General features: G+C 53.5%; 2 protein-coding genes across 3 annotated transcripts in view; one reads left to right on the top strand and one right to left on the bottom strand.

Moving 5' to 3' along the window:
* Window positions 1-4953, top strand: part of Il16 (interleukin 16) — a 35036-nt gene extending 30083 nt beyond the window's left edge. For both annotated transcript variants that reach the window (XM_048368883.1, XM_048368884.1), the window contains 5 exons: window positions 565-763; window positions 2383-2484; window positions 2817-3057; window positions 3250-3372; window positions 4487-4953. In XM_048368883.1, the coding sequence (XP_048224840.1) occupies window positions 565-763; window positions 2383-2484; window positions 2817-3057; window positions 3250-3372; window positions 4487-4683 (862 nt within the window). In that variant the 3' untranslated portion in view covers window positions 4684-4953. The remainder of the gene's footprint in view (window positions 1-564; window positions 764-2382; window positions 2485-2816; window positions 3058-3249; window positions 3373-4486) is intronic.
* Window positions 4954-5614: 661 nt separating this feature from the next.
* Stard5 (StAR related lipid transfer domain containing 5) lies at window positions 5615-12075 on the bottom strand. Its single transcript, XM_048368910.1, has 6 exons — window positions 11953-12075; window positions 11156-11205; window positions 10739-10871; window positions 8593-8710; window positions 7800-7893; window positions 5615-6548 (listed from the first exon to the last, which is right to left on the bottom strand). Exons 1-6 carry the CDS (start codon window positions 12049-12051, stop codon window positions 6401-6403), a joined length of 642 nt encoding a protein of 213 aa, XP_048224867.1. The 5' UTR covers window positions 12052-12075; the 3' UTR covers window positions 5615-6400.
* Between the last annotated feature and the right edge of the window lie 3004 nt (window positions 12076-15079).

Genomic DNA, 15079 nt, shown 5'->3' with positions numbered 1-15079 from the left:
ATATCCCTCTGACCCGGGCTCAGCCTCTGGGCTAGGACTGAGGACATCTTGGTTCTAGCCCCAGGTCAGTGCTGACTCTGACCTCAAGTTCCTGCCACATTGGTTCTCAGTTCCTCTTTAGCTAAATTAGGCAGTGGGAGGATGAGAACAGGGGTACAGAATGGGGGGCCTGGTGGAACCGTGTGGAGTCCTGCTGCAGGTCTGGGCTGCTAGCTGATTTATTTTTGTTAAGATGCGTTTGTAATCTAAAGTGGTCCATTGTGATGTTCCATCCACACCCACTGCACTTGGACCAAATCCATCCCCATGCCAGATTCCTCCTCTTCCTCCTGTCTCTGTCTCCCTTGCAGAGTGTAGTGGGTTTCTTGGTATCCCCTCTGGACCCAGAATCTCTGCCCCTGTCATTCTTACTTGTTGTTATTGTGCTACTGAGAACAGATCTGTTCCCTGAATGACCATGTACAGAGCATTGGGCACTGCATGGGGGTAGGGGGAGGGGAATGGTGCCGATGTTAGCTTGGTGAACTCATTATTCATTCGGTTCACTGCTTCTCCCTGTTGAAGCCTTTCAGAGCTGAGAGAATACAGCGAGGGTCTGGCTGAGCCTGTGGATGCCCGGAATGGGGCCCCCAGCGTCTCTCAGCCTGAGGATGGGGCCTGCTGCACCACTCAGCCCAGCCAGTCAGTTATCTCCTTGCTGAGCGCAGAAGAACTGAAACAGCTCATGGAGGAAGTGAGCGTCCTGGATGAGGCCACACTGAAAGTAGGTTTCCTGGTGGGTGTCCATGGTGGAGAGGGCTGTTGTGGTCACCTGGAGGGCCTGGGAGGCATTGACTCAAGGAGCCCATCGGCCTTGAGGTTTGACAACATAGCTCCCCGAGGCCCAGACTGAGGCATTTTATCCTGCTGTAGAAAGGGAAACTGTTTTGAGGAAGCTTTACAGGCTGGAAAGCGCTTGTAACACACTGACTTCTATCTTTTGCCCATTGTATAAATAAGAAAAGAGAGGCTCAGATCACAGAGCCCAGATGTTCTCCTTCCAAGTTCAAGTTCAGTGCTGTGCCGGTGTCCTAGGGGCTGAGCCTGGGCATGAATCTATGGCTGGTGGCGGCACACTGCTGTAAACAGCGTGGGTGATGGTTCCAGTGCACACCAGGCCTCCCAGGGGGTCAAGTGAGTCACTCTGAAAGCTCTGCTTCCTCGGAGCACAGACGCAGGTGTGCAGAGGAAGTGGCAGGCAGGGTGCCACAGGTGCGTGGGGAGGGGTGGGGGGTGCAGCAGGCAGGGTGCAGGCACGCAGGGGAGGGGGGTAGGCAGGGTGTGGGTGCACGGGGGGGGGCAGGTTGGGAGGTGGGCAGGTTGGGAGGTGGCAGGCTCTCTCTAAGGGAATTGCCGTTGGCTCTGTCCTGCTCTCTCTCTCTAAGGGAGTGGTCTGGCAGAGCTGTCCTGCTTAGCAGCTGACCTCTTTCAGCGGGAGTGTGTTTTCTGAAGTTCCCTGTTGCTTGAATCAGTCCATTTTCTCATCTGCCTGGCTCTGGGTGAACTGGATCTTGAGATCCCAGTTCTAGATGAAAATAGGGAGACAGTATCTTTAGACAGTGCAAGTTGTCCTGGCTCCACACCCACACATGCCCATGCCTGCCCGTGTGTATGCATGCATGTGGAAGCGGCGTCCGTGCATGTATGGATTAGTGTATGCATGAGCGCAAAAGCATGCAAACCCACACTCACATGTGCCTGCATCTACTTGTGAATATGTGCTTGTGTGCTTTGTATATGCCTGGCTACTTGAACGAGATGATAAGCTGGGTCCCTTAATGATGAAGAAGGGAAGAAATGAAACAACCAAGCAACCTGCAAAACAGCATTGACCTCCAAGTCCTACAACCTGACCTCTCCCTACAATGATGGAGAATTGCCCATCTTGCAGAAGTTTCTAGTTGACTTTGCAGGATCAACCCAGGGGTATGAATGTGGGAGGCAAGGATAAAGAGGTAGGCTTGCTGCTTTAGAAAGACTTCTTCTTTCTCAGCTTCCTTCCTGTGCCTCTTGAAAGTGTCATTCTGTCTGCATGACCAACTGAAACAGGATGGAGGAAGGCAGGGCCTGGGAGCTGGTCTGGCTGCCATTTGATAGAACAGCATATAATGTTAAAGCCTTCGTTGAGGTGCTTGTGCTGGTACAGAGGGTTGTGGGGGTGTTCTTCTGCCAGCACAGCAGATTGTGGATGTGTGTGTGTTCCTGTGTGGGTACAGGGAACTGTGGGTGTGCGTGTCCCCATGCTGGTACAGGGAACTGTTACATGCGTGTTCCCGTGCTGATATAGCAGATGATGCATTTTCATGTGGGTACAGGGGTGGTTACAGATGTTCTTGTCTGCAGCAATTAGACAATATCCGAGTCACTGTTCTGCACAAGGAGGAAGGAGCTGGCCTTGGGTTCAGCCTGGCAGGGGGAGTGGACCTGGAGAACAAGATGATCACGGTAAGTGGGCCTGTGGTGAGGACTGGGCAGAGAGAGGGGTGCTGAGGGACCATGGGAGTCCTTGCGCTGGGGCATTGCAGAAGGGACAGGCGGAGCTCTGGTGAGGAAGGAAGAGAGGCGGAACTCTGGTGAGGACCATGACTGCCCCTGAACTCTGCTCCGGGGATGGAGGGAAGGAACGCTGGCCTGCCAGCAGCTTTGTCCTAGGACCTTGTGACCCCAAATCTTCTTCGCCACCCTCAGTTCCTCTGGGCTGGTTACTGGTAGTCAGGCCTTGTAGTGGCAAGGCAGACCCGACTTGTGGTTTCTAGTCCCACTTCTTGCCTTGCCAGGTTCACAGAGTCTTTCCAGATGGGCTGGCCTCCCAAGAAGGGACAATCCAGAAGGGCAATGAGGTTCTTTCTATCAACGGCAAGTCCCTCAAAGGGGCCACCCACAACGATGCCCTGGCCGTCCTCCGCCAAGCTCGGGACCCGCGACAAGCCGTGATTGTCACCCGGCAGGCTGAGGAGGCTGTGCCAGACCTGAACTCCTCCACTGACTCCACAGCCAGTGAGGCCTCTTCAGAATCTAGTAAGTTCTCCCTACTCATAGGAGGCCCCCTTGGGTGCATGGCCTTGACCATTGGGAGCCAGTCTTGTCGCTCCAAACTCTGTGGCTTCCATGCATGAGGCTGCCGGTGTGGGTGCTGTGTGCCATTCAGCGGCTGGGGCCATGGGTGGGAGTTGGTCTCCAATGAGGCCCTGTGGTTTCTTTCCTCCACAGCGGAGGTCACTGTCCTCACCGTGACGCTGGAGAAGACCTCTGCAGGGCTGGGCTTCAGCCTGGAAGGCGGGAGGGGCTCCCTGCACGGAGACAGGCCCCTCACTGTCAACAGGATTTTCAAAGGTGGGTGGTTGGACATGTTCTTCCCTTCTGGCCAAGTGTGTCCACGTGTGAGCATGTGGCCCAGGTGTGGGTGTGTGGCCAGGTGAGTGTGTCTGCACCACACCCAGGCCTGTCTGGGATTTGTGCCTTTCCCTTTCCAGCTTCTCCCCAGCGTCTCCTGACCTCTCTTTTGCTGGATCCCTTTATGGGACTGAGGCCTAGGCAGGTTCAGCTTTTCAGGGCCAACATACCAGCCCTGAGACACAGAACTGAACCCCCCCACCCCAAGATCAATAATACTCCAATCAATATTTAAAAAAAAAAAAGAATGTTAAAAAAATCCATGGTGAACAAAATATCTGTTTTTTTTTTGTTGTTGTTGTTTGTTTTTTAACAAAGTTGGAGACTGGCACTGTGCTACATATTTTCCCACGGCCTCCTGGCCTCACCTGGTCCCGGCTCCACTCACTGGCGCTTGCTTGCCTCTGTAATTCTGGTATCTTTTCCATCATGAATTGGGATACAGGACAGCCAGTGGCGGGGCCAGCTGGATTTGGGGCTTCCTGTGACACCTATGGGAATGGCCTGTGACTCCCCCCTAATCCACCTGACTCCTTGCTGCTCCTGCTGGAAGCCCTGGGCCACAGAGCCGGGAGTGAGAGCACTGGGGGGGAACATCTAGGTCTCTCTTGCTGTGTGCTATGGGGCCTTCCTCAGAAGAGGTGATGGGTACGGCAGTGTCTGGGGTGCTCAAGGACCCCAAAGCACCCCAGGATGGGGTCCTCACCTCAACTCAGAGAAGGGTCCTTTCCCCTTCTGGAGTTAGCTCAGGAATCAGCATGTGCGCCAAAGTCAAGGGACTTGGGGCCTAGAGTCTGTGCTGCTGGGTACACAGCACAGCATGTAATCCACTTACAGAGGGGCCCACTGCAGGGAAGGCCCTCTTCCTCTGTGGAAGGACCTCACCTGGCCCTGGGGACAGCATGGGCTATGGCTTTCTAGGGGCCACAGAGAGTGGAAGCTTGGCATGCAGCCTCAGGGCCTACCATTCGCAGACACCACCTTTGAGAAGCCCCAAGCTTCGGGTCCTCAGAAGCCACTGTGGAATCCATGGTCACCGTCTCTCTCATTTCAGGGGTGGCGACAGAACTGAGTGGTGACACAGTTCAGCCAGGAGATGAACTCTTGCAGCTGGCTGGCACTGCCATGCAAGGCCTCACCCGGTTCGAAGCCTGGAATGTCATCAAGGCCTTGCCTGACGGGCCTGTCTCTGTGGCCATCAAGAGGAAAAGGCTCCCCTCCAAGGGGGCTGTGGCTGCTGGAGATTCCTAGGCAGAAGACCATCCATGGCGCGGAAGGAAGCACACGGCTCCCATGACAGCTGATTCCAGACTCAGAATCAGTGTGCTTATCATGGCTGCTGCTCCAGTCCCACCCTCCTGGGCCAGCACAGAGCAAGATGGTTGTCCTGAAAGTGAGGGTAGAGCCACAATGGCATGGCACAGACTGTCAACTGTGTATAAGAGCTAGTGACAATGCTGCCATCGTGAAATACAACCGTAATATACAACTTGTTATGAATGTGTCACATGCTCTGCAAAAAAAAAACCCAAAACCCTTACAAGTACCATAACAATCCAGCCTATAACAGCAACTCTGTTTTCTGGGCAATCTATGAGATGGGTGGAGCTTGGGCAGGGGTGGGGTGGGGGGAGCTGCTCTCTGTTCCACCCTGGAGCATCTTGGGGCTGGGTCTGCGATGAGTGAGAACCCCTCAGCTATCTAGAGCTGACACTAGCTGATGGCTGGGAACTCTGCGACCACCCGGGTCTGGCCACCTGAAGGAGGCCTTCCCTAGAAGGTTCCTCATGGAGAGTGTCAGGTGGACTCAGACACAGAGCAGGTGGCACACAAGAGAGACCCAGGCGTGCCTCTTGAGCACATGCAAGAATGCGTTAATTCTGAGTGGACGAGCAGATGTGACAGAGGGGTGACAGATTCCTGAGACAAGGCGTGGGTGTGTCGGTGGATCTCAGCAGCATGACTCTAGGATCTGTAGATCTTGAAAACAGCGAAGGAGCTCTTGTCCCTGGCCTGATACCATGTTGTTGTGTCATGAAGCTTGCTCACCTCTTGGTACTCAGGACAAGGGACCAAAGGGCTCCAACATGGGCAAGTAAACTAGTGTCACACAGGGGAAGCATTTTCCAAAGGTGGGAAGTCTGGAAATAATCCACAACTAGAGAGGCTGGGAGGGCCCATCTCTGGCTGTGTCCCCTGTCTGAAAAAAAGCAAAGGCAATGGAGTGCCCACTTCCCATCCAGCCTCTTCCAGGCAACATGGCCACGCTTCCAGGCGAAGGCACGTGTGTACTCCCTACCCAGCCTCTGACAAATGACAAAGGAAAGCAGATGCCAGGCTTCTCCCCATGGGCAAACAGGAGCAGTGGCTCAGTTTAGAATCACCCACAAAGAGCACTCACCCCAGGGCTGCAGATCCAAACCCTGGCTTTCTGGGGACATAGTCACTCACAGCAGGAAAGAAGATGGAAGAAAACCAATCCCACAGAGTGAACTTCAAGAAGACAATTGAGAGAGCCTTTCCTTAATTCTTTTCCCATGGTTGAAACTCTAATTTCTCCAAATTGTGGGGGGGCCAAAGTCTTAGGCAGTATTAAAGACGTAGACAGGGAATGGAGGAGGGTGTGTGCAAGAAGAACGCACGCAGGTAGACAGTGCAGAATCCCAGGCACTAAGAAGACGGTGACTGTGTCCAGTACAGACAGCATTTCCCAAAGAACAGGGGACATGGCCGCTGGGCCGTATGGTGCTCGAGCTCGGTGCATGTGCGATGGCCAGAGCCTGGACCACCTGGCTGCATGTCGCTGCTCTGGGGCCAGCCTTGAGTGGCAGTGGCGTGGCACTGGTGTGGTGGGCCCGGCTGCACTCCGAGGAGCATTCTCCTGGCAGGTGTCTCACAGGGACCAGCAGCTCCCGGGGGCCCGCACTGGCACCGGGAGCTCCCTGTGCTCCTCATCAGCAGGTGAGAGTCAGTCACAGAATTTCTTCACAGCCTTTTGAAGGTTGGGGTAAAACTCGGCCATGCTGCGTGGGAAGAAGGCGTCCACCACGCTCTGTGGGAGGAAGCCGCTTAGGTCGGTCTGGAAGAAGGAGACGAGGTGGGTCTTGTCGGGCTCCCTGGGGAAGCAACAGCAGAGTGGTGAGGAAGAGTGATGCTACGTGTCCCTAGCGAGTCTGTCCCAAGCAGAGGCTGTCCCCAGAGAGGCGTCTGACTGACTGCTGCAAGCCGGCTGCAAACAGGAAGGTCTGATGCTCAGAGCAGTGCGGGGCTGAACCAACAGCCAAATGTGTCAAGGGACACAGGGAACTGGTTCTTCCCTGTCACAAGCTCCTCCAGGCCCTGGGGCCATTTCCTTTGGCTTCCCTGGGTACTTAATTAGGAAACCAGGAGGTCGGGTGGGGAAAGGTGAACTTGGTGTGTCACACAGCGTGGCCATGGAGGCTCCTGCAGGGATGGCTTCACGTGGTGTTTACAGAATGGGGAGAGCAGCCCACAGCCCAAGGTGCTGCAGGTGGCCCACAGCACCACCAGTCATCCCCAAAGCTGGCTGGGAGCACTGTGTACACGCCCACCATGGGCATCTCACCAAAACAGAATACAGCCCGCATCCTGGGCACACAGCAGCCACTCCACAAATAACCCAGGCTGCCTTTTCCACCTGTGGAGCCCAGCAACGAATGCCGGTGGGGGGCAGGGAAGGCAGCAGGTGCCACCTGAGGAGAGCTCAGGCCCCAGGGCTTGAGGGAAACCCTGGAGTACAGTGGCGTGCAATCGCCATGTTTCCTATGCAGTTGACGCTGCTGACCTCCAGGTAATTTGTTGCATAGAAAGTTCTTCCTAAAACCCAGGCCACGGCATGGGCATAACCAGGAGAGAGGGCGGCAGGCTCAGGGCATGGCTGTTTACCATGCAGTCTCTGAATGACCCTGGCGGCCCTACCCACCCACTCCTAGCTGGGAAGAGCTGGTCTTACTGTGGGGGGTGGGGCAGGGCCCAGAGGAGAAGCCTTGGAGCTCAGACCCCAGACTGCCAGCCCTCTAGCCTACCTGTGACACAGCACTTAGCCATCCTGAACCTCGGTTTCTCATCTGCTAAATGCAACCAGGATGGATGGGTAAGGTTCCTGATGGATTTCCTGAACCAAAACCACCTCCATGTGCAGGTCCAGTGGCCTATTATATCATGTGCGTGCGTGCGTGCGTGTGTGTGTTTATGTGTGTGTATGTGAGAGAGAGAGAGAGAGAGGGAGGGAGGATTCTGCAGCAATGAACCCTGATGTGCCCGTGTTAGTTTCATCTGGCACACTGGAGTCTGCGAGCCCATTTCCAGTCCACCCTAGGGTCTGGCCAAGGTGCCGCAATCCTTACCCTGGCAGAGGTTCAACAAAGCAGCCGCATGGGTGGTTAAATCCTCTCACAAAGCCCGGCTTCGGGGGGCACAGTGGGTGTTCCACGTGTGTGGCTGGAAGAGAATGTGGTCGGTCAGGGATAACAGCACCCATCAGGCAGGCCAGCTCCTCCCAGGAGCCCCAGCACGGACAGACCAGGCACCACGCCCAGAGGGCTGATAAGGGCCTTACACTCAAGCATCTACTTGCACACAGGTGTGTACCCACATCCCCCAATCCACCCATGTGGGCACAGTTTCCCAGTCCCACAAGAATATTATAGGAAGGATTATAACAAAATGGAAGGCAGAAGGTGGGGGGGGCACCCTCAGCTCACAGTGGCAAGGTGCTCACTCGCTCTCCCGTGAGGCAGGGCCAGAGGGACAGCTGAGCTGTACAGTGACACTAGGCAGGAAGAGGGACCTGGCTGGGCCCCTCAGGACTCCAGCAGGAGTCACTGCACACAGAGGTTTTGTGACATCCAGCATTATCCTCCAGGGCCACAGCACAAAGGAGGAGTCTCCACAGGAATCACAAGGGGTGCTTGCTGGCAAAACCTGGGGCTGCTGGCACATGGACTCTCAGACCCCATAGACAGGTTCCCCTCGAACTGCGGGGTAGATGACCACTGGTGTGAGCTTCCTACTTGCTCCCAGAGGCTCAGCTTTCCTGAGGATCTGAGCCGTATGGAGGACACATTCCAGTGTCCCAGGCTCAGGGAGGACCTGGCGATCACTCACCACCTGTGCTGACAGGACCTGGCTGTCACTCACCACTGGTGCTGATGGTCCCATCCTCATAGTTCTTGACCAGCACCACATCCACAAAGTCCCTGGGAGAAATCAGCTTCATGGCAGCTGAAGGGGTTGCAGTTCTGGTTATGTTTAGTGCCTGCCAAAGCAATAAGGCACAGCTGGGTCTACAGCCAGATCACTTTCTCTTGCCCTGCCTTCTACCCAGCCTGCTGGAATGGGGGGCACTGATGGTAGGAGCACGGTGAGCGAGAGGGTCCGGAGGGCACAGGGGCTCTGAAGCATTTTCCGATGGGCACACCCAGAGCCAGTTTCCAAATGACTGTACTTCTCCGATTGTCCTGCCCAAACTGACTGATCAGGGGATAGTTCACGTGCACATAGCTTCCTCCCTCATCATCTAGAACCACCCACACACAGCTTCTTCCCCTACTGTCTAGAACTAAATGCCCCTAATTTCCTCCCCCAGCATCTAGAACCTACCACACACAGGCCTTCCTCCCCCACCACCTAGAATCAAATTCACCCCCCCCCACCATCTAAAACCAACTTCACACAGCTTCCTCCCCACCATCTAGAACCAACTGCAAGCAGGCCTTCCTCCCCCACCATCTAGAACCAACCACATAGGCCTTCTTTGCCCACCATCTAGAACCAGTCACACATAGGCCTTCCTCTCCCACCATCTAGAACCAAATGCCCCTAATTTCTTCCCCCACCATCTAGAACCAACCACACACAGGCCTTCCTCTCCCTCTGTCTAGAACCAACTGTGTGCAGCTTCTTCCCCCACCATCTAGAACCAGCTGCACATAGGCCTTCCCCCTACCATCTAGAGCCAACCGCATGCATCTTCTTTTCCCACTGCATGGCGTGGCTCCCTGTCCTCTCATCTGTCCACTTACTCAGCATCTGCTTATTTTATAACTAGGATATCTGAGATGTTCCCAAACCATGCTGAGAAATGCCAATAAATACTCCCACTTGTTGGCTGCTTCTCTGCTTTTCAGTAAAGAGCCAGTGCAAACCAGAAGCCTGAACGTTCTGTCCTACCTACCAAGGCTGGATCTCTCTGGGCAGAGGTCCTACAGTTTCATGAACACATGAATTAATTAACATAAAGAGTTCCCAACATCTCACACAGACATGCAAAATAATTTTCTCTTTGTGTTTCATAAAGCTTCACCAAAATTTCCATGCTATTGTAATAAATTACATCCATATTCCAACCCAGATGTCTTAGTAAAAACAGTACTATGGTCAAAGGAAATGCACCATTTTAAAAGAATAATCTCAATTCATGTAAATACTTATGATGAAAGATGATGTCCTCCAAGAATAAACAGGCATTAGGTTAGAGTAAAATCCAGTGGGCTGAGTGGAGTGCAAATATAAGTTCAAGAAAAATAATTATATACAATTTCTACTTAACAAAAATGTATTTGCGTCTTTTTAAGATGAGTGACAGTAAATAAAATTTAAGTTATTTAGATACAGCTAAAAGAATGTCATTGCTTTGGTTAAAATTGATGAACAAAAATGCTATGCTTCACAGTTTATGGAAATGTGGCTGTCAGCTAGGGCATACTTTCTCAAAAATTCTCGCACCAGGGGCTGGGGATATAGCCTAGTGGCAAGAGCGCCTGCCTCGGATACATGAGGCCCTAGGTTCGATTCCCCAGCACCACATATACAGAAAACGGCCAGAAGCGGCGCTGTGGCTCAAGAGGCAGAGTGCTAACCTTGAGCGGGAAGAAGCCAGGGACAGTGCTCAGGTCCTGAGTCCAAGGCCCAGGACTGGCCAAAAAAAATTCTCGCACCAGAACACCAGCTGAAGCCCAACCCAACAAAGTACAAGGGCCGGCCTTCAGGAAGTGCTAGCTGGGTCTGGCAGGGTACACAGACCTTTAGGAGGTGCTAGCTGAGTCTGACGGGCTGCATTTCTTCCCCAGCTGCTTCTAACTGTGTTCCCTGGGCTCTATGGAGGCTTCTCTGCCTCTCTGAGACAAGCCATTTCCCAAAAGTACCTGGGCCCAGGTTGGGCTTGTGCACTGAGATCAAGTGAATCTCTTGCTTACAAAGTCACAGAACCTTCCTCCCCCAGGGGCCAGGTTACTGCAGCAGGGCCCAGACACTGTCTGCAGATAGCATGTTTGGGAGAACTTACATCTGAGAAGCTCTGTATGATTTCAAAGCTGCTCACATTCTCATCCCACTTCTCCCGCAGGCTCCTACCGCCTGGCTTCAGGCACTGCCACACCTGCTGCGGTGTCCCAGACAGAACCCCTTCTCCTCGGTACCTGCAGTGCAAAAGGGAAATTGGTGCCCCAGGCACCCATCAAACTCGTTTATCTGGGGATTGTCTGATTGCTGCTGCCCTAGCTCCTAGGCCCTTCATGCCCTAACCCACCTCCCCTGGGGCTGCAGAAACAGAGCACAATAGGCATTATGGCTTTATGGAAGTGATTTTAAGCCGGAAGCTCAAGGCCAGTTGATCACAGGGGCCAGAGCTGACTGGAGTCTTTTAGAATCTTGCAAGAGCAGACCCAAAGGCCCAGGAAGGAGGCAGCATCTCTGAACTTACAGGTGCCCTGCGAACTCCATAGATGGCCTCCAGGAAACTGTCACTCCATTCTGTCAAAAGGCACAGAACCGTAGCATTTCAGAGCTAGAAGGGCTCTGGGGAACACCTGGCCGGGACCTTGTGCGGCAGGATGAGGGTCAGGGCTTCAGGGCCAGGTTCCTCTAAGGGGTCATGGGTCTCAGGGCCCATGTTCCTCTAAGGGGGTTAGGGGCCTCAGGGCCTTGTTTCTCTAAGGGGGTCAGGGGCTTCAGGGCCGTGTTCCTCTAAGGGGGTCAGGGGCCTCAGGGCCGTGCTTCTCTAAGGGGTTGGGTTCGTTCTCAGGGCCGTGTCCCTGTAAGGGGTCGGGAGACTCAGGGTTCATGTTTGTCTAAGGGAGTCAGGGGTCTCTGTGCCGTGGTTCTCTAAGGGGGTCCTGGGTCTCGGGGCCTATGTTTTCCTTAAAGGTCTCAGGGCCGTGGTTCTCTAGAGGGTCGGGGTTCTCAGGGCCCGTGTCTCCCCAAGGCTGTGCCTGGCCCATTTGCGTCTGGTCCTTCCGGCTCTCCCAGGGCCCTGATGGCTGAAGTGTAATGGGCCCTGGTTCTCGAGTCTCGTCGTTTTGTCTCCTAAGCAATGCGGGGATGGCGGCACAACTCGGGGACCCTCATGGTATCTCTCAATCCAGCCCGGAGAGGGGTGCAGAAGGCCTGGGGACTGCGGCGCGGAACCCGCACCCGGCCCGCACCCGGCCCGCACCCGGCCCGCACCCGGCCCGCACCCGGCCCGCACCCGGCCCGCACCCGGCCCGGCGGCTCACTCACGCCTTCCCTGCAGATCTTCCAGCCCGACGGGTCCCGCCGATACCCGAGCAGCTTCTCTGCCACCTGCTCGCCCGCCTGCGTGGCCTGCGCTAGGTCCATGGTACCGAGATTGCGGGGCCGCGGAGCCACAGAGGCGCGCACAGAGGCGGCGGCGCGGCGCCAGGAGCCCGGAAAACCGAGCTGGGGAGGGGGCGGGGCCTGGGGCCCTAGGCCCCACCCCCTCTCCAGGATTGGCCTGAGGCCTCCGTGGGTCCCGCCTAGCCCTTAAGATTGGCAGGTCTGGGGACGGCTTCACCGGCCAGAGAAGGGCTCCGGAGGACAAAAAGGCAATGATACAATGAAATACGGACATCGAGACAAGGAATCTCCTGTGCTACTGATATGTGCTGATAAAAAAAAAAAAATAGTGAAACAATTAATATAAAGGCTACCTCTGGGGATGAAATAATAACACACATGAGCTCCTCCTGCACAGAGAGATGGAAGATTGGCCTTGCACCTGGAAGAGCTGCTTGCCAATGTAGCAGCCAAAGCGCCAAAGTGTGCTTCAGCGACATGGTGGCTCTTAGACCACCATGAGGGTACCATGGCAGAGCTGAGGAGGGAAGGCCCAGCTGGCCAGGACTGCCCCACAGAGCAGAAGCAGTCAGGCTGACTGCAAGGAGATGCAATCAGAGTTAATCTGAGCATGCACATCTCCCCATGGGCCGCCGCTCCATCAGGGACACCAAGAGCACTTGCCTGCGGGCCCTCACTCACCGAGAGGATTCTCACAGTTGTGTGTATATGGATACAATGGCTGTGATCTGAGGTATGAGAGGAGCTTGCTACGAAAGTGTTTTTACCATGGGTTTCCTGCTAATGCCATGGACCATGCCCTCAATAACTGTTTGGTCAAAAGGCTTCCGGTCCCCAGCTCCCCAGCTGTGGAGCACTGGTGAGATATGGAGGGGTTTTGGGAGAGCAGTTACTCCAAGCCACCTTGACAATGCAGGCCTGCAGGTTTGGATGGCCAGGACTTCGGTAAGGGATAGGCTTTGGGGAGCAGATAGAAGTGACTGATAGCAAAAGGCCCCCATTGTCAGGAGCCTTTGGGGAAATGGCCCATAATCATGATGCTGGCTCAAAACAGAAAAAAAATGAGCAAAGATGTAAAACAGGCCACAATTCACACACACACACACACACACACACACACACACACACACAAATACAAATGGCCAAATTAAGGAAAAATACTAACAAATGAAGTGGACCAGTTAAAAGTCACCCAGTATTCTTTCCTCATCAGGCCAGCCTGAACTACACAGTGTAACAAGATTAAGTTTGGGTCTGGCTGTAAAGAAAGCATTTCTTTCACTCATTGCCAAGGCAGCACACAGGATCTTCCCACGTGGAGACTGATAAGGCGTCGCCAGAGAATGGGTCTGCTGCTCCGTACTGGACAGGGGAAATGTGCTTTTAGGGACTGTGTCCACTTTGAAGTAAACATAGAAGAGATGCTCGACACACTATTGCTTTTTAGTAGCAAGGGAGTAGATGTGATTTCAAAGTCACGTGTATTTTGTATAGTCTGTATACATATATACAACGTATTTTGCATGTAAGTGAGCTTGGTCGTCATATTTCCTTGACAGACCTTGAAAACACAAATTCCTAATCATGACACATGCAGGGTAACAGCATGTACTGAGCTAAAACAACCAGAGACTTGTGGTGTGTATACACACGCACTCATGGGTGACAGCTGTGCATGTAGGTCCACACACTCACAGGTGACAACTGAACTTGTTTCTAGTCCCTCTGTTGGTCATTGCACTGTGAAAACCTCCAGGCTCTAAATGGAGTCCCAGGAGGGAGTCAAGTAGGAACAAGGAAGAAAATAACTCTGGATGGTTGTGCAATAGGGAGTTTCATGCACGTAGTCATGATAACAAGGACTGCAAAACATGCCAGAACCACAACCTGTGAGGAGAGTCACTCCACGCCTGCACAGGCACTCCTGCCTAGCAACAGCCTGCCCAACCTGGGCTGCTGCCAGCTTTGCCCTCCATCCTTATGGCAAGGGCAGAGTAGCTTCAGATGACTTACATAGTCTCATTTCAATTTTAAAGCTTCCTTCTGGTCCCAAATTTTCTGAATGTGTTTCCAAGTTTACCGCTTCCATTGCAACTCAGATTTTTCACATCCTGTTATACTGAGTGGCAATAGGGAACAAGTATACTATCCATTGTGTGGGAGATGTATATAAGAATAAACAATCTTTTTTTTTTGTTCCAAACACACTCAGAGTATAGTAGAGGAGACAGAAACATTGAAAAGATGCAATGGAGGGACAGGCTATAGGGAGATAAGTGTTAGGATGCAGACCTGGTAAGGACAGGAGTTTTGGAAGGGGGTCTGCTATACAAGTAAAGATGGTGTGAGTCCGGCTAGGCCGCTCCACTGTCCCCTGGGCTGGCTGGTGGAGCCTGTGAGTCTGGAAATTCTGGGTCGGTCATCCTTCCACCACCAAATGCCTAGAGGAAGTCAGCAGACTTCTTGAGGAGAAAAGGAGGTCAGCAAACAGAAGTCGACAGGAGAGGCAGACAGATGTTCCTGAACAGTCCCTGCCTCCAAGTGAGCCTCGATCCCCATCCTTCCCAGTGAACCACAGGCTAAACCTAGATTATGTCCAGTCCAAGTGTCCTGACTAACAAATGCAGATACACAGCCTGGAAAACAGAGTGAGGACTAGCTCTCAACACATGCGTTTTTCTCATCAGTACTAAATTGATTACCCTATATAGTAAGCATTGTGAAACCCTTGAGGACAGTCAGGAGTTTCTGGGTATGCTTTATGGGGCACTGATACTTGTACCACAGTGCATGTACATCTCCAGGGACGTTTCTGCAGGTGTTGTGAGATGTCTTGCTGGCGTACGATCTCCAGTCACCCTGAACCAAAGGGAGCAAAGAACTACAGTTTTCTCAAAACAATGGCCAGGTGAACAGATTGTGTGTGGCTGTAGTAGAACAGCGAGTTGTGGTCTGAGGTTCCTAGCAGCAGTGGCCATGCCTAAATAAACACCAGACATCTCTGACACCCAGAGGACAAGCTCCTCTCTCTCCTTCCAGAGGCGTGAGA

Source organism: Perognathus longimembris, chromosome 20 (genome assembly GCF_023159225.1).
Source record: "Perognathus longimembris pacificus isolate PPM17 chromosome 20, ASM2315922v1, whole genome shotgun sequence".
NCBI classification, from domain to species: domain Eukaryota; kingdom Metazoa; phylum Chordata; class Mammalia; order Rodentia; family Heteromyidae; genus Perognathus; species Perognathus longimembris.
Note: the sequence above shows the minus strand (reverse complement) of the source record. Positions and strands in the feature narration are given on the sequence as shown.

Bases quoted from the DNA above. Each gene is read 5' to 3' on its own strand.
- Stard5 (XM_048368910.1), bottom strand. From the start codon at position 12,051: ATGGACCTAGCGCAGGCCACGCAGGCGGGCGAGCAGGTGGCAGAGAAG. The intron at 10,872-11,155 runs GTAAGTTCAGAG...TTTGCACTGCAG, and splicing joins ATGGAGTTCGCAGGGCACCT to GTACCGAGGAGAAGGGGTTC. The intron at 7,894-8,592 runs GTGAGTGACAGC...ATTCTCTTCCAG, and splicing joins TGGGACCATCAGCACCAGTG to CCACACACGTGGAACACCCA.